Source organism: Oncorhynchus masou, chromosome 25, assembly GCF_036934945.1.
Source record: "Oncorhynchus masou masou isolate Uvic2021 chromosome 25, UVic_Omas_1.1, whole genome shotgun sequence".
Lineage (NCBI taxonomy): Eukaryota > Metazoa > Chordata > Actinopteri > Salmoniformes > Salmonidae > Oncorhynchus > Oncorhynchus masou.
Genome location: NC_088236.1, coordinates 17,394,945 through 17,418,924, shown reverse-complemented (window position 1 = coordinate 17,418,924; position 23,980 = coordinate 17,394,945). Strand labels below are relative to the sequence as shown.

General features: G+C 42.0%; 2 protein-coding genes across 2 annotated transcripts; both read left to right on the top strand.

Moving 5' to 3' along the window:
* Positions 1 to 72: 72 nt before the first annotated feature.
* Positions 73 to 8,094, top strand: LOC135513831 (cyclic AMP-responsive element-binding protein 3-like protein 3). Its single transcript, XM_064936786.1, has 10 exons — positions 73 to 221; positions 1,388 to 1,525; positions 1,774 to 2,164; positions 2,632 to 2,738; positions 3,012 to 3,104; positions 4,940 to 5,046; positions 5,237 to 5,305; positions 5,432 to 5,516; positions 6,207 to 6,300; positions 6,519 to 8,094. The coding sequence occupies exons 2-10, from the start codon at positions 1,388 to 1,390 to the stop codon at positions 6,926 to 6,928; spliced, it is 1,494 nt and encodes a 497-aa protein (XP_064792858.1). The 5' UTR covers positions 73 to 221; the 3' UTR covers positions 6,929 to 8,094.
* Positions 8,095 to 11,254: 3,160 nt separating this feature from the next.
* Positions 11,255 to 12,983, top strand: LOC135513508 (growth arrest and DNA damage-inducible protein GADD45 gamma-like). Its single transcript, XM_064936386.1, has 4 exons — positions 11,255 to 11,431; positions 11,561 to 11,662; positions 11,789 to 11,999; positions 12,214 to 12,983. The coding sequence occupies exons 1-4, from the start codon at positions 11,373 to 11,375 to the stop codon at positions 12,325 to 12,327; spliced, it is 486 nt and encodes a 161-aa protein (XP_064792458.1). The 5' UTR covers positions 11,255 to 11,372; the 3' UTR covers positions 12,328 to 12,983.
* The last annotated feature ends 10,997 nt before the right edge of the window (positions 12,984 to 23,980 follow it).

Here is a 23,980-nt window from a genome sequence, read left to right as displayed (position 1 = left end):
TTCATGAGCAGCACACACCATACTACATTTCCCATAAGGACAAGGGCGAAATTTTACACACGCTAATTTGTCTTTACTGATGACGCAATATCTGTCTTGTTGGAAGGTGATTTTATCTGGAAGAGTGTGCGAGACAGAAATTTGGAAGAGACAACAAGAAAAATCATTGCACTGACTCACACGAATGCTATCCTACCTTATCAGGCTGTATATTGAGAAAGGTAAGAGCATTTGAGGCATGAGAAATGAATGCGTTTTATTTGATTCGTAAACATACAACGACCACGCCCTCTCAGCAACATTTGTTCATAGGAATCTATCGTGTTTGCTATCTAGCGAAATTAACGCGTTAGCTGCTGTCTGATTTTTTATTTTTTTTTCTCAAACAAACCATTTCATTGTTATATATGTGGCGGAGGTGTGCAGTTAATTGTGACCATCGATTCTTCATATTTAATGGAGATATAATTTATCGAATTGGTTGGCAATGGAGCATGTATTGCATTGGCTGGTCAGCTATGCAGAAAATCATATTTTTTCAAACAAACTCTTGATTAGCTACATTAGCTATCTTGCTAGTTAATCTGATTTCCCAGTGCCTACCTACTAGCTAACTACTCATCCTTGTGTCTGTCACTGTCAGTGCATCTGTCTATGCAAACAATGCTCTTGTAGCTAGCTAGGTAGCAAGATAAACTACCAGGACATTGACAATGTAATGTAAACTGGATACCCAGCAAGCTAACTTGCTAAGCTCCAGCCTAATGAGCACAGAAACTGGTGTTACAATAGTTTACTAGCTCGATTGACAGCATTATGGTATGTAGCTAATTAACTTGAAATGTAACTACTTTATCTATATTTGAAGTGCAATGTTTGTCTTCTATACTAACATTTGTGAGCTCACTCGGGCTTGTTTCGTTGATTCTCGTGTGACAAAAGGGGAAAGTGGGCGGGGCGAAGTATAGGAATGAGCTCGTTCATGGCGTGATGTCTAGAAGGGATACAGCTTTTGTCAAAATGTACTTTTCGTAGCAGGTTTAGGAGAATTTACGCAGCAGGTTAGGAAAAGGGTAAAGAGTTAGCTAAAATGTATAAAAACAACGTTTGACGTCAAATTTGACAAAAGCTGTATCTCATCTAGACATGACCCCTTCATTCATCTGCTGTATACTGTGTGGTAACTGCCAAACGCTAGGACGTGGTAACTCTCAATGCAATCTCTCTTAAGAATACCTCCTGTCCAGAAATGACATGTAACGATAGTTATAATTCATTTATATGGTTTAGGGTATTCCTATTTACCTATTACTTTAACAAATAAATTAGTTCTGTCTCACATTGTTTTTCCAGAATTGATGTATTTATTGCTGGTTGTGTTTGCCAGATGTCAGTCACTGAGGATGTTCCTGATATGGATGGGGCGGATCTTCTGGGGATCCTGTTCCAGGAAGGAGAGACGGGAGCTAATGACCCCTTCCTCCCATATGGAAGTGGGCTAGAAAACTGGCTCTCTGAGCAAGATGTATGTCTCCCACTCAGGAATAACACTGTTTTATGTTTACTAACCGATAATAGTTTGATGATTGGCAGGAAACAAACCTTTAATTTCATGTCGTACTAGTAAAGCAGAAGTAGTTTAATATCGAATTACATCAAAATGTGACATACTTCCTTATTTTATAGCCGGTAAACTCTATTTCACAATGGTTCTTTGTGGGATAAACAAGTAATCTTGAATAGAATGGACACTAACTTCCTGCTGTATTGTAGATGCTGACAGGCATGGACACTGAGGACTTCCTGTCCAGCTTGCTTGAGGGAGAAAACAACATTGCCACCTCCTGTCCCTCCAAATCTCCACTGGGCAGCGATAGCGGCATCTCTGACGACAGCAGCACTGGCGGCATAGTCGGACAGAATTTCCTGGCCTTCACCAGCTCCCAGGGGAGTGACGGTGACCCTGCGCCCAGCCCAGGGTACTCCCTGTCCAGCCCAGACTACTCCAACAATCCCCTGATGGCCCTGGAGCTCCAGGCTGAGTACCCTCAGGCCCTGACCGTGCAGACAGACCACAGCTACTATCTGCTCCAGGAAGAGGACGTGGATGCTCTACAGAGCGTGAGGGCAGAGAAGCTGGATATGGATGTCTTTATTGATCTGGGTAAGTGTTGATCTAGACCTTTACACTTGGCTAACAGTTTCATAGCTTTGGGTGGTATGAAGGAGTAGTTGCATGACAATAAAATGTGTGTTGACAGTTCAATTAATTGAATAGTTTGTTTGTAGTTTGAGCATCTGCAGACTAACTCTAGGGGGCTACACATGACATATGAAGGGGTTCCCAGGTGTCTAACCTTACACCGCCCCCAGCCCAGCTGGTCATGAATCCTGAAGAATGTAGCACGCCAGCCAATCAGCAATCAGATGTTCAGTTAGGTGGAATTAGGTGGTGCCGGTCTTTATTATTGTCCCCATGCTTTTGAGATTAAGTTCAGACGATTTGAGTTCAGAGTCACTTGACTCATCCTTGGATTAGAACATTTCACAGAAATATCCTTGTAAGGTTCCATAACTTTACTGTTCATGTGTGACCATAAAGATCTGGTGTTGTTCTCTCGTGTTCATCAGACGACCTGGACAGTGAGGGGATGGAAATGGAACAGGATTATTCCAGTGAAGAACTACCCTGCGCTTTTTCCATAGAGGACTCTACACAGGACAACCAAGCGGATCTGGTGAGTTTCACATCATCAAATGGGTATTATAGATGAGAAAAGCAGAAGCACTATTGTCAAACCCAAAGATCAAACAAGTATTTAATAGGCTTGTCAAACTTATTCTCATTGTTTTAATAAGAATGGCATTAACTGTGATTGAGTTCATGAACAATAAAAATTTCACAAGACATAATCTTAGTTTTGTTGGCACCCAGTGGCAAAGTTATGTAACTGTGCTGAAGATCTGTTGAAGGCCTTGTCTCTTAAAAATGTCTGTTTTCTTTCCTTCAGTTCCAGTTCAAGAAGATCATCCTGACTGATGAGGAAAAGAGACTTCTTGCTAAAGAAGGAGCAGCCATACCTTCTTGCATGCCTCTTACTAAGGTAATTTGGTTGTTGACACTGTGGAGACCACCGAAACCATTGAGAACTTTGGTCCAAATGCCATACACTCCTTAAGAATGACGATGCCAGATTCTGGTGTTATCCAAGGACAGTGATTGCCTCGCCTCACCTCAAATGATGGCCTCGCCTGGTTCACCAACTACTTCTCTGATAGAGTTCAGTGTGTCAAATCGGAGGGTCTGCTGTCCGGACCTCTGGCAGTCTCTATGGGGGTGCCACAGGGTTCAATTCTTGGACCGACTCTCTTCTCTGTATACATCAATGAGGTCGCTCTTGCTGCTGGTGAGTCTCTGATCCACCTCTACGCAGACGACACCATTCTGTATACTTCTGGCCGTTCTTTGGACACTGTGTTAACAACCCTCCAGGCAAGCTTCAATGCCATACAACTCTCCTTCCGTGGCCCTACAATTGCTCTTAAATACAAGTAAAACTAAATGCATGCTCTTCAACCGATCGCTACCCGCTCCTACCCGCCTGTCCAACATCACTACTCTGGACGGCTCTGATTTAGAATACGTGGACAACTACAAATACTTAGGTGTCTGGTTAGACTGTAAACTCTCCTTCCAGACCCATATCAAATATCTCCAATCCAAAGTTAAATCTAGAATTGGCTTCCTATTTCGCAACAAAGCATCCTTCACTCATGCTGCCAAACATACCCTTGTAAAACTGACCATCCTACCGATCCTTGACTTCGGTGATGTCATTTACAAAATAGCCTCCAATACCCTACTCAACAAATTGGATGCAGTCTATCACAGTGCAATCCGTTTTGTCACCAAAGCCCCATATACTACCCACCATTGCGACCTGTACGCTCTCGTTGGCTGGCCCTCGCTTCATACTCGTCGCCAAACCCACTGGCTCCATGTCATCTACAAGACCCTGCTAGGTAAAGTCCCCCCTTATCTCAGCTCGCTGGTCACCATAGCATCTCCCACCTGTAGCACACGCTCCAGCAGGTATATCTCTCTAGTCACCCCCAAAACCAATTCTTTCTTTGTCTGCCTCTCCTTCCAGTTCTCTGCTGCCAATGACTGGAACGAACTACAAAAAGCACTGAAACTGGAAACACTTATCTCCCTCACTAGCTTTAAGCACCAACTGTCAGAGCAGCTCACAGATTACTGCACCTGTACATAGCCCACCTATATTTTAGCCCAAACAACTACCTCTTTCCCTACTGTATTTAATTTATTTATTTTGCTCCTTTGCACCCCATTATTTTTATTTCTACTTTGCACATTCTTCCATTGCAAATCTACCATTCCAGTGTTTTACTTGCTATATTGTATTTACTTTGCCACCATGGCCTTTTTTTTGCCTTTACCTCCCTTATCTCACCTCATTTGCTCACATCGTATATAGACTTGTTTATACTGTATTATTGACTGTATGTTTGTTTTGCTCCATGTGTAACTCTGTGTCGTTGTATGTGTCGAACTGCTTTGCTTTATCTTGGCCAGGTCGCAATTGTAAATGACAACTTGCCTACCTGGTTAAATAAAGGTAAAAAAAACAGTGCAGACAATGACTAATGAGGTTCACAAGGGAGATGTGACACTAGCTACTTTGTAGCTACCTTAGTACTGAGGCTGCTAATATCAAGGGATAGCCAATGACTAGTGAACAGAATGTCTTTTAAATGATTCAAATGACTCCTGTCTCCTGCAGAATCAATTCCAATCAAACTAAATGAGAAACCTTCCCAGACAACTTGTTTGTCTCTAGCAGTGAGACTGCAGACTGCTCCTCAGCACTATATACATTACCATGTCAAGTGAGTAGTCTGTCTCCCGCTGTCTCAGACTGAGGAGAGGACACTGAAGAGGGTGAGGAGAAAGATCCGCAACAAGCAGTCGGCCCAGGAGAGTAGGAAGAAGAAGAAGGTGTATGTGGATGGCCTGGAGAACAGGTCAGAGAGAATGGATGGAGAGATCTCTGAAAATGAAATCAAAGGCACACACAGTGCATTAGTCATATGATTTAAACTATTTCACTTCACCAATGTTGAGCCTGCTGTGTCTTCATTGGGTCAAAGGGTGTTTGTTTTAAATAAAGTTTGGTTGGTTGGTTGACTGAGTGTATTGCTAATTGGTCCCTAGGGTTTCCATCTGCACTGCTCACAACCAGGATCTGCAGAAGAAGGTCCAACTGCTGCAGAAGCAAAACATGTAAGACGCCACTACTGCCATTACCATGATTATGGAACCACTATTATTATGTATGATGCTCATCTGAGGATGAATGAATGACGTTTGTAGATGTTTCTGATGGTTATTATTATTCCCCCTGTCTAGGTCTCTAATAGAGCAGCTGATGAAGCTGCAGGGCATGATGAAGATGTCTACCATGAAGACTACCACCACCAGCACATGTGTCATGGTAAGAGGACTAACACACAGAGTAGAGCTTAACCCTCACACCACTTCATGGCCCCTGTTTTGCATGCTGGGAATTAGAGCTTGTAGTAATTTACTGGTACTGAAAGAATCTCACACAAGTTTGTCTGCAGATGTATTTGGTTGTCAATCTTTTCCAAATTGAAGTTAAACCTTGTTAACACGGTGTGTGCTGAGGCAGCTTGCTACATCCTGTTCCTTCAGGGTGCCAGCCCAGCCTGTATGTTGACATTATTATAACTGATTTGAACATTATAGTAATATCAACCCTGATTGAGGCTTGATTATGTTTTCATATGGTGCTCCAGATGGTTGTAAGTGTCTCCCTCTTTAGGACCAGGAGAGCCTGTACTGTACTAGTGTACTATTGAGGCTAAAGCCATTATTGTCCCACTGCCAAATAATGGTATTTTGGAACAATAAACCAACATGTACTTATGCTTTAGTTAATAAAGACTGGAGCCCTGCTTGGGTCTCTAATCAGAAGAATGATATTCTTATACAAGGCAATGTTATTTTAGCATAAGAAAACTAATGGAAGATATAAAAAAGTTATGCAAATACTTCTTGCATAATTCATTGTAGACGGATGTATCTCATGTATTGGGTTTATAAGCCTAGGTTGCACACACACTTGTCAGCTTTCTTACAGTTTTCTCTTCTCTCTGCTCAGGTGTTCCTGCTGTCATTCTGCCTCATCGTCTTCCCCTCTGTCAGCCCGTTTGGCCGCAGCCCTGGACAGAAGGAGATGTACACCCCCCCCTCCGGTAAGTTACAAAAACAAGGATGGTCTGAAATGATAAAGCTATTTAAAAATAATAATAATAATATGAACCAAATATTATTCTTTTTTCTTTAAAGTAATGTTATGTATACAACAATAAATAACATATAAAATTCATCAAATATTCCCTGTCTCTTCCCGTTAAGACGAGTAATGTATTTAAGATTCGAGCAGATGTTAAACCTTTCTCCTCTGTTGTAGTTGTCTCCAGGACCCTGCGCTCTGTTGCTGTTGATGACACCCCAGACCCTCTGCCCCTGGATTACTCTGAGCCTGGGGAGGAAGTAGATGACGCTGAGCCTCGCAGTCTCCTCCTAGTGGCCAAGGTGGAGAACACTAAGGCCATGTTCACTGGCGGGCAGAACCACACACCAGACTACCAGAAAGTGGAGCAGTCTGAGAGTGGGTTCAACAGCAACTCGTCTGCAGACTTCCCCAGTCCTGGTCAGGCTGAGCTGAAGCCGGGGGCCGGGGCTGGGGGCCTGCAGGAGGGATCCAGGGATCCAGTGGGAACGACTGTGGCTTATGAGGTTCCAGGGACCAAGGAGAACTGGACCGACAGGGAGCCTACATCCATCATTATACAGCAACACCGCTCGGACGAGATGTAAACAGAAGAGCTGGTGGTGAATGAACTAAAAAAGGGAATGGTGGGAGAGGGTTATTTTAAAGGTTTCACTTATTGATCATGTTAATTGAAAGTTTGTGGATGAAGAGAAAGGGGTATTGGGACGTTTTGTTATTACAGTATCCTCTGTCTCTACCTGATTGGCCTACTTCTTGTAATACTACTGTTCTTCTTGAAGCACTTTGTTCTAATGCCTTGTTCAAGTGCTAAAATGGACTACTGAGATTTCCATTGTTATGCATAGTGTGCTTTTTCCCCTCGATGAGAGGATGACTATGAGAATGAGTAGTAATGTGTAGACATCCCATGATTGCTGAAGACTTTCTAAAACCTGAATTCTCTATTGAAAAGCAAAACAAACTGACAACAGTTAATTCTGTCCACCTGTATGGTGCATCTCCAGTAGGTGTTTGATATGTACCTTGCTAGCGATTTACCAGTTCCTTTCATAGTGTAGTTATGTTCTCTGTTAGTTTGAACAGTCAGCATCCATAGTATAAATGCATTCTCATGATTCTAGATGAAAACTGTTGATCTGTATACACTGCTTTAGCCATTGCAGGACATTTGGCCATTTTAGATTTTGTGTTAAAAATAATAATGTATTTCCCTTGTAACAAGGGTATTTGTGCTTTCTTTGATTTGTTTTGCGTACAAATTTGAATATGACATAGTGCTCTGTAATTAATCCCCATTTTCAGGAGCCAGTTGCTGAACCATTTTTCACTAGTTTAGACCTTTTTAGTTATGAGCTGTTTCAGTCCTTTATCCAGTGGTTCATAGTCTGGACCTGGATGTCTTTCAAGTCTGCGTCATATGGAGAGGTGAACATTTAACATGTTAATTCAGTGTTGCAGTTTATCTATACTCAAATGTAATGACCTGTCAGTCCATTCAGTGAGGCATTTATGTTAGTGTTAGGGTACATTGTGTATTTTCTGGGTTATCAGTGATTTATGAACTCTAAATGGTATTGGAACATTTGGTTATTTTTGTACCTATCAAAGAGATTTAATTTGGCTTAATCGGGTTAAAAGAAATCACTAATCCCGGTTTGAAATGTAAATCGGACAGAATGATTGTAATGTACATTTTCAACTCTTATTGTTTGACACTGATCGTCATTAAAAGTCCCTTTTTTAATTCAAATGATCTCCAGTTTCATGCTGAGTTGGGTGCTGTTCGGAAGGGCGCTGTTCAGTGGCAGTGGTGCTGAAACTGCTGATCAGGTAGGCCTACTGTCCATGGTGCTGCAACGTTGTTTAGCCTGTGTGTGCCGTTTTGTAGGGGAGAACTGGGTTACCACAGGTTAGAGATTTTGTCTTAATTAACTTGGGGCTTCCCCCAATGCCTAGTTGATTTTGTTGGATCTCTTCCTCGGGAGCTATGGTTTCTGCACAGGAGGACACGAACCGGAGTCCCCAGAGAGGAGTTTTGTTAAAATGTAGCTACAATAATTACGTTATGTACATGTTCCGATGTCACACCCACCGAAAGCTTTAAAAGGTGAGCGCACCGCTCCATTTGGTATAGTCTACGAAGATGCTCCTCAGCCTGTGCCGTCCACAGAATCCTCAGGTCTGCATGGCAGGCACCAGGACCCGGCTCTTGCCTTTTTTATGCAACCCACATCTCAGTAAAAAAAAAATGTAGTGGCCCCCTTTAACGGTGGAGAGAAATTTATATTTTACAGTTAATTTCCTGCAATTCTACTCATTTTGGCACTGGGTTTAGAGAAAGCTTTGCAGGTTTAAAGCCAGTTTCCTGAAATTCTACACATTTTGTAATGACTCATGCCAATGCATGTGTGAGAATGTTTAACAAAATCAATGAGGGCCCTCTGGAAGTCAGGGCCCCTGGGCATGTGCAGTATGGTATTCGGCCATAATTACAAGTTTACATAGCTGGCTCGACTAACTACCAATCCAAAAAAAAATGTTAGCTGAAATGGCTAATTGACTATCAGTTACTGACATAAGATTACTGCTGATGCAATACCACATTTTGAAGTTGCACCTGGTGTATACTCTTCTTACTCTCAATAGTATATTGAGATTAAGCCAACTGAACTCCATAAGTGACTGCTTATGCCTGGAACCAGGTGTGGAGGCAGGAGGAGACGTTATGTTTAACCTTCAGGCTACCTATCACCACCTTGCTTCTATTTGCTTTTTGGGCTGCTAATCTCAAATATGAGGGCTTTGAATTGACATCGACAAATTGTTATTATTTGATGGTTCCATTTTTGTTTTAGTCAATTGGGAAATAAGAGTTATTGGGCCAACTATGTTTTTAAGTTAGACATTCCATTCCATTTTTTAACCACAGTAAACATGTAGAAATTCTTTGAACAAATAGACTGATATTGAGGCTGATATCATGTCAACGGCTGCCATTCATCATGCCAGACATTTTCAAGTTTGGTTTGACCATGTCAGCAAGGGATTGCAAGAGCACAAACAGATTTTGGACCGCTAAAGCTGGCCCAATTTTTGACCTTTTTAGGCTACTTCACTTGAAAGGTGATGGAGTGATGAAAGGATCTATGATGGTGGATGGAGGGATGAAAGGATGTATGATGGTGGATGGAGGGAATTAAGGATAGTGTGTGGTAGCATCATTGATTCAACACTCATAACAAAAGAGAGAATAACAGCACCTGATTATCCCTTTCTGTAAGGGATATGACTTACAATGGAGTGTCATCTTGACTGGTTTTATAGGGGAATGGTCATTCTCATGTACTACCACCAAGGGGCGACTTCTGCACAGTTTTAGCATTATGCATCCTTTGACTAATACCCAACACCGTGTAAAGGGTGGCCTGTCCATGTTAGCTTATATTGTATATCAGATCTGATAATATTTACTGTGTTATAATAACACTTTATTATAATAACCATAAAATAATCCTATGTATTATCTAACTTTCTATTTGATGTGCGTTTGAGAAGCCTAATCAGACTAAATGTGCGTAGGCTTGTAGCGTCTGGTAGACTAAGCGTTTGGAGGCAATCGCAGAGACAACTGACGATGCACTCTATGAATAGGTTAGGCTAAATTAATATTTATAAAGAAAACATAAAAATAGTCCTAGTGGAGTCCCTATAGGATTAGCCCTGAATTGCATTCCAATTTCAGTGTGTGGTAGGCCAGAGCTACTAGTTTGGGGTCGATTCAATCCACAATGCTGATTATCAGCTTTGTAGCGTGATTGACATTTACAGGAAACGTTCCCGCATTAGCGGAGAATGCATTCACGGTAAATGCTGCATATGTCGGAAATTACCTTTAATTTTCAAGCATGCTATTAATGCTGAACTTTGGCGAGCCAGTGAGATTGGCCTGTCAAGTCTTTATTCATGCTCTGACAGATTACTGAAAAGAGTGTGGATAGGTAAAACGTATCAATCAAACAATCAATCAGAATGATAAAAAGTGAAGGGCGGCCGCACCACTCTTTATGAGCGCATGCATCTGTCCGCATCGGTTTCAGTTGCCTCCCACCACACACACAACACACACACACCCTGCCTCCACCGAGCCCCCGTCCTCATCTTGAAAGAACAGGAGGCAGGTGGGGCACGCGCCTATTATTCTGTCAGAGCCGCCTTTGTCTTGGCGATAAATCGCCACGCGCCAAGAAGGGCAATTATATGCTTGCTCCCTCAGACGCGAAACAAAACACACGCGTGTGCCGGGTGCAAGCTGTTGTCTTCGGCTTGTCATTGTCCAGTGAAAAAACACGTTTATTTTTCAGTAAGCGCCACTGCTAAGATTTGTCTTTGGAGCCAAGAACAACTTTGTGGAACTAGATATGGCATACTTTTATATTTGAAGTTGCTGTAAGTAGTCTATATCAACATCTTTACAACGTTTGGTTTTCGTGCAATCGTTTAAAAAAATTGTCCATGACCATTTGCATAAGTAAAAGCATTGCACATATAAAACAAGGTGGAGGCTAAGAGGCACTAAAATGCACACATGTCCAAGGAGTGCATACCATTATACAACTCAACAAAATATAACAGGTTAGAAGGTTGATGCAGTTACAGCTCATCAAGGCTAGTTGCTCTTTGCGGTGATATGATTTCAAATCGACAGAAAAGGGGGACTTTTAGTTTTTCACAGTACTGATGTTGACATCAAGCCAAGAGTGAGGTGGGGGAGATTTCTTGTAATCCTACCCCCACTTGGGATCGTCAAGAAACGCTACTGTAACACGTTGGAGTCGTCACATAGCCAAAGCACATCACTACAGTCAGGAGGGGAAAACCACGCCTCTTGCCGAGAAATTCCGCTGACCTGATATATAAGCATTGAAGCACTGCCATACCTCAGAATAACGCAAGAACTACTGGTGAACAACGAATCTGTATATATCTGTCTATTCTTTAACAATCCAGATACACACTTGGATTACAATCATGACACTGGAACTAGAAGATATCTTTGGACAGGAGAGCGCACTCGACGCCACAGATAGGTAAATACACATTTTAACATTCTTAATACGAATGCAAACCTAGGCTACTGTCGTCGGAAATGTTTGATAATGTGTTACTTACTATGTAATGAATTTATAATAACACCGGTGTCTTTTTTTCGTCTTCAGAGTGCAAAGTGCAGGCACAGCCCTGGAGGAGTTGTTGGTGTCTGCAAAGAAGCAGGACTACCTTACCGTTGGAGTCTATGAGTCTGCCAAAATTATGAATGTGTAAGTACACTCCTTTTGTTTTATATGTCATGCAGAATCATTATTCATGCACAGATATGCTACATTGCCAAGTCTACAATTGCATATGACCGGCTTCTAAACAGCTAATATTGTTTATGCCAACAGTGATCCAGACAATGTGGCATTCTGCGTTCTGGCGACAGACGAGGAGTACGAATGCGACATCGCTCTCCAGATCCACTTCACCCTCATCCAGGCTTTCTGTTTCGATAACGGCATAAACGTGGTACGCGTTAACGATATCGAGCGCCTGGCTGAACTCGTGGGCACAGAAGAGGCCGGCGAACCCAAGGACGCACATTGCATTCTTGTCACGGTACGTCCTGATCTACCGGTTTGATCACGAGTCATCCAGTCAGCATATTTTCCACATGCGCATAGTTATTGCGTATAACAGTCGCCCTGTGCGCTGTCAACGCAATCTGTCAATGCAATCATAATATCAATCATTCAATCTAATTCGATATTATATAGTTTAGCTCCCTATCTGATGTCATTGTCATGATTCTAAACATCTCTCTTTCTCACAGAGCCCTGGTGCTGAGTCATGGAAAGACCCTGCTCTGGACAAACTGCATCTGTTTTGTGAGGAGAGCCGCAGCGTGTATGACTGGGTTCCCACCATCACTCTCCCTGAACGCTGAACAACCAACCCTCTGCATGCTTCATTTGTTGATGATGAAGATGATGAAGAGAGCATAAAATGACCGCAACCTCAGGGTTTGAAGTCTGCCTATTGGAATACACGGCTGTGGCTGTAACCCAGGACTCACTGTGCAGTCTGGGATGGCAGTGCAGTTTCTGGATTACCCTGTGGAGGGGTCAGGGCTCACATGTGGACTGGCTCAGGTGTATGTGGACTGGGTCCATGTCATGTCATTAAAGCCTGGACCAGGGTGAGGAGTTGAACTGGACTGGACTCTGCAGTACATAGATCATGATCCTATAGCTGCTCTGACAAGGGCCAATGGTAAGGGGTGAACTGAGGAGATGGTCAGAGAAAGAAAGAGAAGGGAGAAGAAACGGATGAGTGAAAATGTGTAACATGACTGGATGTAAGGTGGTGGCACAAAGACACGTGAAAGAAGGTGAATAACACAAGAGAAAGGAAAATATTGGACTTTTCTAAAGCCAATGGGCAATGCTCGGATTGAAACTCAAACATTCACTTTCTTATCAGTATTATTTTCTTTATTATTTTTGCTGTCAAATGATGGAAAAACACATGCAACGTTGTTCTGTTCGTTATGAAACTGTAAAAGCATTTTACACAATTTCTTAATAAATGCTTTAAACTTTACTCAAGTTCTGTGCAAAAGTTATTGTCCTGTGCAGTCATCACCAGGGATGAGCAGTTTGCACTCATTGAACCCAGTCTCTGATAGAGTGGAATCTGATAGGATGAACCTGCTGCAGAGTGGCTTCTGATTGGACAGAGATAGCTGAGGCAGGAAGTGTGGCACAAAGAACCCCAGGCTGCAGCAAAGAAAGCAAGAAAGAGAGAGAGAGGGAAGGGGGTGGGGTGACAGAGAGAGAGAGTAACAGAAGGAGAGGGTAAGAATGGTAGAGGGAGGGAGTAAGGGAGCACGGTTGCAACACAATAGCAGTTCAGATACATGCTTTTTCAGACAGACTTTCAGACTTTCCCATCCCATATACCAGCTGCTTACTGCGACAGCTTGCACAACCGCCAGAGCCAGGAACCAGGGCTGGGGGCCAGCGGGCTGGGGGGCTAGAGGGCTGGGGGAAAGGGGCTTGGGCCCGGGCCTCTCTTTTGTCTCTAGACCATGGCTTCTGCACTGTCAGCGAGGGGCTGGTGGTGCGTATGTGTGTGGCTGGGGAGGATTGTGTGTCCAGGAAAGTGTGCAAACTGGATTTTGTGAAGAAATCATGTAGTTAACTTGCAAACACTATCTATAACCCGACAGGGATTGAATGCTTTTATGAAATAGCAACGCACACTTGTACATCCTGAGTGACAGGTTTCACAGACGCTGTAGCTATTGCAAAAGAAAAATGAAATCAAGGAAAGTTTCAAACTTTTTCAAGAGGGAAAGTGAGTGTAGCTCTGAGTAATCAGCACGTTGTTCCAGTAAAACACACACCTTGACATGACAGGAAATGGTATTTAGAGTCACGATTGGGGCTTTTTACTTGGAAAGCGGGCCAGGCGGTCACCGGAAAGGTAGTTGAGGTGTGGGCTTGAGCTGACGCTAAAACAATGTTCCACATCAAAGAGTCTGGCTATTTCGCGTTATATGCTAGGTAAACATAATTGCCTTGGCTAGTAGCATTTCATTGATTACTGTTGGAAAGCTCCCTGACCCAGTTTAGATGGGGCTGTATACGATTGCCTTTAATGAAATGTTAGATCCAAGGAGAATAAGCTACCTTTCTTGGAAATTAGACAGTATCTTAACAAGACCTATCAAGTTGAAATGAAAACAAAGGATCACTGCTACTGTTGTTGGCTGAGTGGAGAAACGGCTCCTTTGTGCCAAGAAGAAAAATGTGTCTGTTTACCTCCTCTTTTTACAGGTGCATCATGTGGCCAGTGTGGGGAAGAAGTGTCTGTTGGCTGGAATATAGAGCTCCAGCTGGAGAACAGACAGACAGGCTGTTTTTGTGGTTTACTAAAAGGTTCCCTCCTCGTGCTGCTTTCCGTTTTGTTCCACTAAACCCCCTGCAGCAACATGCACCCGTTAAGATAGACACATACTGACTGTCTATGCTGAAATCTGTGCTAGATGGAGAGGGAAAATGAAGAGAAAGTAAAACAGAGATGGAGAGCTATCTATCTATCTATCTATCTATCTATCTATCTATCTATCTATCTATCTATCTATCTATCTATCTATCTATCTATCTATCTATCTATCTATCTATCTATCTATCTATCTATCTATCTATCTATCTATCTATCTATCTATCTATCTATCTATCTATCTATCTATCTATCTATCTATCTATCTATCTATCTATCTATCTATCTATCTATCTATCTGCATGCTCTGGATATACAACATGCCCCAGTTTAGAATTCAGAAAACCCCCAAACCATTGTACATATCAGGGGTCAACTGTAATACTGGTATGTATTCTTGGCTAGGTAGAGCACCCTGGTTCTTCTCATATGTGCTTTAGCCAACTTTACTGACGATTGTTGTCATGCCATTCTTGTGAGATCGGTTAGGCTAAAGTACATAGACATCTGGGAGCAGGTAGGCAGACAGGTTAGAGGAAAGAGTGGCTTCCCACTCCCTGCTCCTCCTTCCCGACATTAAACACCAAGCCAGTGTCATTCCAACTGTCCCCTGATTTAATGCCATGAGGCTGAGCTCATGCTGGCTGGTTATGTGCTGCTAATCTACGCAGGTGTCACATACTGTAGAGAAGGGGCTGTACTCTGGAGCTTTGCTTACTGACATACAGGCCCTGGTTCACTCCCCTCCCTTGGATAGGGAATAATGATTTCACTGTTAACATGGTGGGGACTGGGGAGTCTACTTACTTTTCACTGGCTGGTTCTAAGTTGATATTTTCTTATTTAATACTACTTTTACCGGGTAAGTTTACCTAGAACACATTCTCATTTACAGCAACAACCAATTGGAAGCTGTGGATGATGCCCAGATTGGGAATTTAGCCAGGATATTAGGGTTAGCACTCCTACAATAAGTGCCATTGGCTCTTCAGTGACCACAGAGTGTCAGAACATCCATTTATCAGACAGCTCCTTACACGAGGCAATATCCCCATTCACTGCCCTCCAACACCAGAAGAAAGATTGCCTCCTACTGGCTCTCCAGCACCACCTGGTATACCAGCAAGGACCAACCCTGCTTAGCTTTAGAGGCAAACCATGAGTGGTATGCAGGGTGGTATGCTGCTGGTCAGATTTAAAGGTAGAGGTATAGGTAGAGTTAAATGTATAGATAGAGGTAGAGATAGAGGAGGAGTTGCAGGTATAGTTGGAGGTATAGATATATGTAGAGATATAGGTAGAGGTATACGGTAGTTAGAGGTGTATATATAGAGGTAGAGGTATAGGTAGAGGTAGATGTATCATTAGTGGTAGAGGTATAGTTAGAGATAGAGGTAGAGGTATACAGTAGTTAGAGGTGTATATAGAGGTAGAGGTATGCAGTAGTTAGAGGTGTATATAGAGGTACAGGTACAGGTAGAGATATAGGAAGAGGTATATGTAGAGGTATAGGAATACATAGTGGTAGAGGTTTAGATAAAGTTATAGATAGAGGTAGGGGTATAGTTAGAGGTGTATATAGAGGTAGAGGTACAGGTAGAGATATAGGAAGATGTATATGTAGAGGTATAGAAAAAAATAGTGGTAGAGGTTTAGACAGAGTTATAGTTAGAGGTATATATAGAGGTAGTGTTAGAGGTAGATGTATAGTTAGAGGTATATATAGAGGTAGAGGAATAGATAGAGGTGGGGGGGGCATATGAGAATGGACTCATTGTAATGGCTGAAATTGAATTAATGAAATGTAGGCAGACGTGGTTTCTATATGTTTGATGTGTTTGGTACCATTCCATTGATGCCATTCCAGCCATTACAAGGAGCCCACCCTCCTATAGCTCATCCCACCAGCCTCCTCTGGATGACACATACTGAAGGTCTTGTATTAGATCATGGTCTTTGGTCTAGTCTTCATTAGTGGTCACCAACTGTGGACAAGCAAACAACAAAATGCATGAAGAATGCACACAGCATAACACAACCTCAAACAATCTCATTAGCAACTAAACAGTACACGTTCACATTTGAAGTTTGTTGTATTGCATTTTATACATGGTCCCAACCCATTTAACAATTGTACAAATCTTAAACATTTAAAACAACTAAAACATAATGGTATGAAACACAATAAAATGTGAAGCATTAAGATAGACATGTCTTACTGTGAACCCAACCCAGCGTAGGCCAGGTCCTAGTACCTTGAGGTGCTGTCAGGCCAAACACATTCCCCTCCTGTTGATCACATTAGTCTGGGGGTCCAGGCCTCTTCCCTAACGTATGCTGACATGAGATAATTGTAAATGAGAGAGCGCTCCTTAAATATCCTAGGGAGGCCACACCGCCAAGCCACAGCCTGGTTTAGCCTGCCTCTCCTGGTATGGGCACACAGCTTGGCAGCGGAAGCATGGAGAGGTTCGGGGAAATGGAGACATAACTGAGATATACAGTATAGTTTTGCTAACTGAGTTTTATACTGTTCATGGGTGCTAATGGAGTTGGGTGGTGCAAACACGTAGTGGGCAAGCAGTTATATTGGTGAAGGAGAAAGCACCAGCCACAATGCAGAAAAAAGCAACCTTTTCCTTAACCCCACCCTACACCTCTCCCAACATGCAACCCATATTTGTCAGTTTATCGTGGATGCCAGTCATGCCTTGGCAGGGATATGCTAAGCATTCTCCCAGATATGGGATGCAGAGCAACACTTAGCATAAATCCTCACACATTACTGACATAGTTGACCTTAGCCCATCAGGAACACATGTCTCTAGGACATGCCAGGAATCCCCAGTCCCCAGCCACTCATGGCCATAGGTGTAGGTCCTGGGGTGTAATGCCATAGACTGCTGTTGTAACGGTTGACCATGAAATTGGCTCATCCACATACTGTAGAAGACAGCTGCCCTGCAGATGCACTCTGTTGATTCATTTGCATATTCATATGATGACAGGTTCTGGTGTCTGGGTATTCAGACTTACAGGCAGGCAGATTGGTTAGTTTAAAAACTGGTGGGATGGAAGGAAGGATAGATAGACACATTGCATTCGGAAACTATTCAAATCCTTTGACTTTTTCCATATTTTGTTACGTCGTTACATCTTATCAATCTACCCCATAATGACAAAGCAAAAACGTTTTTTTTTTTAGATATTTTTGTTAATTCATTTAAATTTAAAACTGAAATATTACATTTACATAAGTATTCAGACCCTTTACTCAATACTTTGTTGAAGCATATTTGGCAGCAATTATAGCCTTGCGTCTTCTAGGGTATGACGCTACGAGCTTGGCACACATTTATTTAGGGAGTTTCTCACATTCTCCTCTGCAGATCCTTTCAAGCTCTGTCAGGTTGGTTAGGGAGCATAGGGTCTCTCCAGAAATGTTCATCAGGTTCAAGTCTGGACTCTGGCTGGGCAACTCAGGGAAATTCAGAGACCTGTCCCGAAGCCACTCCTGCGTTGTCTTGGTTGTTTGCTTAGGGTTGTCCTGTTGGAAGGTAAACCTTCAACCCCAATCTGAGGTCCTGAGCACTCCGGAGTAGGTTTTCATCAAGGATCTCTCTGTACTTTGCTCCATTCATCTTTCCTTCGATCCTGACTATTCTCCCAGTCCCTGCTGCTGACAAACATACCAATAGCATGAGGCTGCCACCACCATGCTTCACTGTAGGGATGGTATAAGGTTCCCTCCAAATGTGACGCTTGGTATTCATGATCAGTGGTTTTAAGTTTGTGTCGGTAAATTTAATAGTGAAAGAGAAAATACTTCTGCATTTCCCGCTGTGTAAACACATTGCAAATAGGCTCAGGATAACTCCTCCTGATAAAGTTGGGTAGCTGATATTCAGAGCTTAAATAGTGAAACTGAGTAGTCACAGGAATCAAGACTAATTAAACCAGCGGCCTGTTTTACAAACAGTGGGCTTACCATGCGGGCCAACACGGTTGGCTCCACCCCAGTAAGGACGTATCAACACAGATGTCTTTTGGATGTCTTTTTTTGGTCCTGTCCGGACCGAACATCTTTTTTGTTGTTGTGTGTTTTACTAACGGTAGGCCTACCACATAGATGGGCATTCCTAAAATGTCATTTCAGTTGACACTGTAGGCCAGGGATGGGCAATTCCAGTCCTCTAGGGCCTGGTTGGTGTCACACTTTTGCCCCAGCCCCAGCTAACACATCTGACACCAACAATCAACTAATCACGATATTCAGGTTAGAATGCAGTTTGTTTCATCAGGTGTATTAACTAGGGATGGGGGAAAAGACACCACTCCGCCCCCGAGGACTGGAGTAGCCCATCCCTGCTGTAGGGAATTAGGGGAGCGGTGATGCACTGGCTCCTCACACAAACAGCTTATTTTTCATCAAGAGTGTGACAAGAGTGGACTGTGAAAGAGTGCAAAATAGATTGATGTAACACTGAGCCATCACATATTGTGTAACAAAGTGTGGAAGGGTGTATGATCTATAGAAGATCTATAGATCTATGATCTATAGAACCAAAAAGGTGAAAACATTCCCTCCTGAACCATGGTTACATGATTACATTAATGATGCTCGGCCCCACTTGCCACGTGAACAACTTCATCTCTACAGGTCAATCAACTTTCAGAACAATCCGTGGACTAACACAAAGTACCCTGAGAGGACAAGGAAACAGAAGCTGTGTTCATACTCACACACTTCTTCCCTAGGGAGAACAGTGGACTACAGTTATCACCACGAGCATGTGCACAGTGACGTTTAACAAAAACAGTAAACAAGTGTTGGCGCCAAAGACAATATCAAGATACATAGAATAAGTGTTTTTATTTGATAATTTTCTCCCATGCATGACGTAATAACAAAGTGTTTAAGAGTCTGCATGAAGACGTGTGAAACATTTAGATTTCCATTATCCCCCAAATGATAAACTGAGGGTTTTGCTTATAGGGTAAAGTATAGGAGAAATGTTTTTCAGATTTTTGGAGGAAATGATGCAATTGCCCCTCTTGGTTACACATGTGCTTTTTCCATAGCAACACATCACATTTGCCCTAGTAACACACCAAGGTGTCCCTAGCAACAGTGCTTCATATTTCTCTCTCTCTCTCTCTTTCTCTCTCTCTCTCTCTCTCTCTCTCTCTCTCTCTCTCTCTCTCTCTCTCTCTCTCTCTCTCGCTCCCTCGCCTTCAGATAGCACAGCTAGTTCAAGCAAAACAAGCCCGGTGTTTATGGTTTCTCTGCTGCTAATGAATAACAAAATAAGCTCTTTTTGTTTTGATGGTGTTACTTAATCTGTTGGGAAGGATAGAGAGGGGGAGGGGCTGAAGTGGTAGCAGCCAATCAGATCACAGAATCAGGCTCTGACAAACTCAAACACTGGTTGTTTGCTGTTGGTAACAGTGATGCGATTGGCTCAAAATGGTCTTGCACAATTGTATAGGTGTCCCAAAGTCTGTGGGTATTTTGAGCACTGTTATGATTGTTTTTATCTAATGCACTGGTGTTTAACACAACAATGACTTGCATGGCCTATGGAGCCAGAATGTCCTGTCAATGGCAAAAGCATTGGGCAGTCTGGAGAAGATGTGACGTTAGTGGTCGTGTGGGAGAGAGTGTATGTGTGTGCACGCGTACGTGTGTGTGTGCATCGACTGCATACTTCAACTGACACATGACCACGACTGACTTTTCATCTCTCTGCAACACAAGGTCATGTGGCATGGGGCCTCCCTCTAAACGTGATCTCTCGCGTTCGTGTTCCAGTTCCGTCAATATCCAACAACTTCGCACAGTCATTGAACAGGACTGGAACAACATTCCACAGGCCACAATCAACAGCCTGATCAACTCTATGCGAAGGAGATGTGTCAAATGGTGGACACACCAGACACTGACTGGTTTTCTGATCTACGCCACTACGTTTTTAAGGTATCTGTAAGCAACAGATGCATATCTGTATTCCCAGTCGTGAAATATATAGATTAGGGCTTAATTTATTTATTTTAATTGACTGATTTCCTTACATACAGTAGGAACTGTAACTCAGTTAAATAATTGGAATTGTTGCATGTTGCATTTATATTTTTTCTCAGTGTATGTATGTGACTCGTTTCAGGAATCTAGGCATATGTTGCGCATCACTACTTCACAGGAGAGGCATTTGAGCGCAAATGTCTTCTGTAACATTTGAACTTTCATTTTCCTTAATAACAAACTTGTATGCCATCTGTAAATACAAATACAAATTACGAATTGGTTTAGCCACGAAGAAAGTCAGGAACCTTCACACTAGCCATGATTGGCTGAGATCATGGGTGGGTTGGGGATGCCGAGAGATGAGTTTGGATTAGTCTGCTATGTAGGACGCTTCTGTCTATAACATAAGCTGCTCAGTATGTGTAGGTAATGCGGCTTTCTAACGCGGTTTCTTTGAAAGATATTATGAAGAACTGAGAGCAGCTGTGGCATCCATGACAGAGAGAGAAAAGCATGTATACGGGTAAAATAATCTAGCTAGTTACATTTTCAGTTATTGTACGTTTCTATTTTTGTCAGAAAGTCATTTACATTGCAAGTTAAAGCGTACTGTTAGCTAGCTAGCTAACATTAGCTGGCTGGCTGGCTCGCTAGCTAACATTATGTGTATGATCTTGTGTAGTAATATTATTTGTATCTCCATTTGCATTGCTAGTTTAGCCCAATGTCAGCTAGCTAGCTAATATTGAATCTAGTTGGTTAGCTTTAGCTACCTCTAGATTCATGCAGTCTAGTAACATTATGAATTGGCATTATAGTTAATTGTTTAGCTAGCTAGCTAGCTTCATGTCTAAAAATACTCCACTATGCAAGTAATAATTTCACTGTATCGTTTACACCTTCTTTATCCTGTGCATGTGACAACTTAGATTTTATATGATATAGTGTGTGTTTACCAGAGACGGTAATGTGAAGAATAACATGACGTTAGGCCAACGAGACAGTGTCTGTCACGGATCCCTCCAGAACTTTCATTACACACACCTGGCCCCTATTCCCACTGATTGTATTCGTATATATGTGCCCATTGGTTTCCATTGGGGGGTCGATTATTGTTACTATGTCTGTTGGTGCGTGCGAGTACCTGTGCTGTGTGTTTTGGCCTTTCGTGCCCTTGTGGATTGTGCAGATGATTACGGGTCTTGTCCTGTGTGATAATCATTGTGCGCTAGTGTTATTTACTCCCATGTCTTTACACGGCACGCAATAATTTGCGCTTAATAAAAAAAACTATTACGCATTCCTGCGTCTGGCTCCCCATCCTTCATGCCAACGTGACAGTGTCCAAGTTCTACAATTCTCCAGTAGAATGCCCTGCTTTTATTTCATCACACTCACAACCGTAAGCCATTTTCTGTAATTAGCTTGCCTTTAACTTGTAAATAATGATATTGTTGTGAGTTTCTTTTCCTGTAATAATCCATACAAATGAGCTAAAGTTAAGATGCTGTCAGCTATATGAAATGGTCATTATTTGAACTGGCTAGTCAGCTAACTTAAAGTTAGCTAGCTAACTAGCAAGCTAGAAACAAATGCAAATCTTTGTTTAGAAAGTGTTGTGTTCATGTTTTTGTTTTTATACAAGATTGATGACAATAGAATGTTCATGATGTAACTGGGACAGCTGGATTCAGACATCTTGATAGACGTAGTATAAACCAACCTTTAATCTTGATATATCTGGTTGTTTAGTACACTACAGTACTCACTCTGTTTAGCACATGGCCTCACATGTGAATCTTTAAAGAGATGGGTGGGGATAAGGCTTGTGAACAATGCTGAATGGGTGTAGACAAAGAAGAGCTCTCCAGTAGGTGTAGCAAAACATTCATCTGCATTTTCTCAAAAGCAGCATTACAGAACTGTAGTGTATGAAAAAACATTTTCTATCTCTGAGTATCTACTTTTATCCAATGTACAAAACACAATTTCAAATGTTTCTACATAGTACTGAATTGAGCCAGTCTGTCACATATTTAATAGTTTTTGTAGGTCAACTTTCTTTTGTTTTTATTCCGTTTTGATTGGTTTAAAAATAAGGTATTGTTTTATCGTCATATTACATCTTGTCTTCCAAATCTTATGGTTCCCAATGCATATTATTATCCACCATTATCCACCATAGACCTTTAGTATTGTCATCCATGTGAGTATCAAAAACGTGAGTATCAAAAACACAGTAAAAGACTGATTTATATATACATCAAAATCAATACTTCTCACCAGATCCCATATTTCTTTAGTTCTGGAGTAGTTCAATAAAACGTGTTCTAAATTCTCTTCATCACTACGATTTGGCAAAGGACAAAATGGACTTTTAACAAAACAGCTCCAGCTTCACTCCAGAACGCTCTGGTCATACAGAATGGTATTTTCTGACAATTGTGTACTTTTCTATACATTCTTTAGTTTCTGCTGGGGTCAGGTGCATGCATGCACTGTGTGCGACTTCGCCACCGTACATTTCATCAGATATCAATTTATAAATAGTTTCAGTTAATATTTAAATGCTGAAAGACGTCAGTAAAGTTGCCATAACACAACCTCTGATGAGGTACATTTTTTCGTAATTTTCTATGTATTTTTTCCCCCACAAAGACATCGCTGACACACACTGTATTTGAGACATGCACTGTTTGTTTACATATTTACACAGCGTTCCTTGCGTAGCCTAACTCTGCATTCCGATGATGCTTTGGAGACAGGGCTCTGACAGCGGCCAATGGGCAGAGAGGATTATAATGAGTGTGTGTGAATGGGTGGAGTGTGTGTGTGAAACAAACAGCTCTATCAAACAGCATGTTGACGGAAGCTGATTTTTTAAATCTGCTTTTATCTGTCACTTTCTCATTGAAATGGTGTAACTTTTTTCTAAATAAATCAATATTGTTAGTACAGCTGTCCCCAATAACCGTCCCCGCAAACTGTCTGTATATTGCCTATTTATCTCATGAACACACACAGTGAAGCCTTCATATTGACTCTGCAATAAGAAAAGAGGATATTACATACAACCCGTTAATCAAACAAGCAGCAAAACTTCCTTATGGGCAGAGTGGATTATTCATCTGACACATGGTAATCAAACAGTGTTATCTGTTCAGTTGTGATTTCACTATTAAGATTAAAATACTTGGGATCACCCAGACAAAGAGTGATCTGCAACTGAGGCTTGTCATGTCTGGGGATTTGCTTTGACGTCTTCTGAGCTAATTAATTATCACCTGTCAATCAAATTAAGATCTAGAACTGTCACGACTTCCGCCAAAGTTGGTCCCTCTCCTTCTTCGGGCGGCGTTCGGCGGTCGACGTCACTGGCCTTCTAGCCATCGCCGATCCACTTTTCATTTTCCATTTGTTTTGTCTTTGTCTTACACACCTGATTTCAATCCCCCAATTACCTGTTCATTACTTAACCCTCTGTTCCCCCATGTTTGTTTGTGAGTGATTGTTTCTATGTAGGAAGGTCCGTTATTGTGGGCTCTGTTTTTGTATTGCATTTATTATG

What these genes read in the sequence shown, in the direction of transcription:
- LOC135513831 (XM_064936786.1), top strand. Translation starts at nt 1,388, where the DNA reads ATGTCAGTCACTGAGGATGTTCCTGATATGGATGGGGCGGATCTTCTG. An exon ending in CTTGCATGCCTCTTACTAAG is followed by an intron (nt 3,105 to 4,939) that starts GTAATTTGGTTG and finishes CCGCTGTCTCAG; the next exon opens with ACTGAGGAGAGGACACTGAA. An exon ending in GTGGATGGCCTGGAGAACAG is followed by an intron (nt 5,047 to 5,236) that starts GTCAGAGAGAAT and finishes ATTGGTCCCTAG; the next exon opens with GGTTTCCATCTGCACTGCTC.
- LOC135513508 (XM_064936386.1), top strand. Translation starts at nt 11,373, where the DNA reads ATGACACTGGAACTAGAAGATATCTTTGGACAGGAGAGCGCACTCGAC. An exon ending in GCACTCGACGCCACAGATAG is followed by an intron (nt 11,432 to 11,560) that starts GTAAATACACAT and finishes TTTCGTCTTCAG; the next exon opens with AGTGCAAAGTGCAGGCACAG. An exon ending in CACATTGCATTCTTGTCACG is followed by an intron (nt 12,000 to 12,213) that starts GTACGTCCTGAT and finishes TCTTTCTCACAG; the next exon opens with AGCCCTGGTGCTGAGTCATG.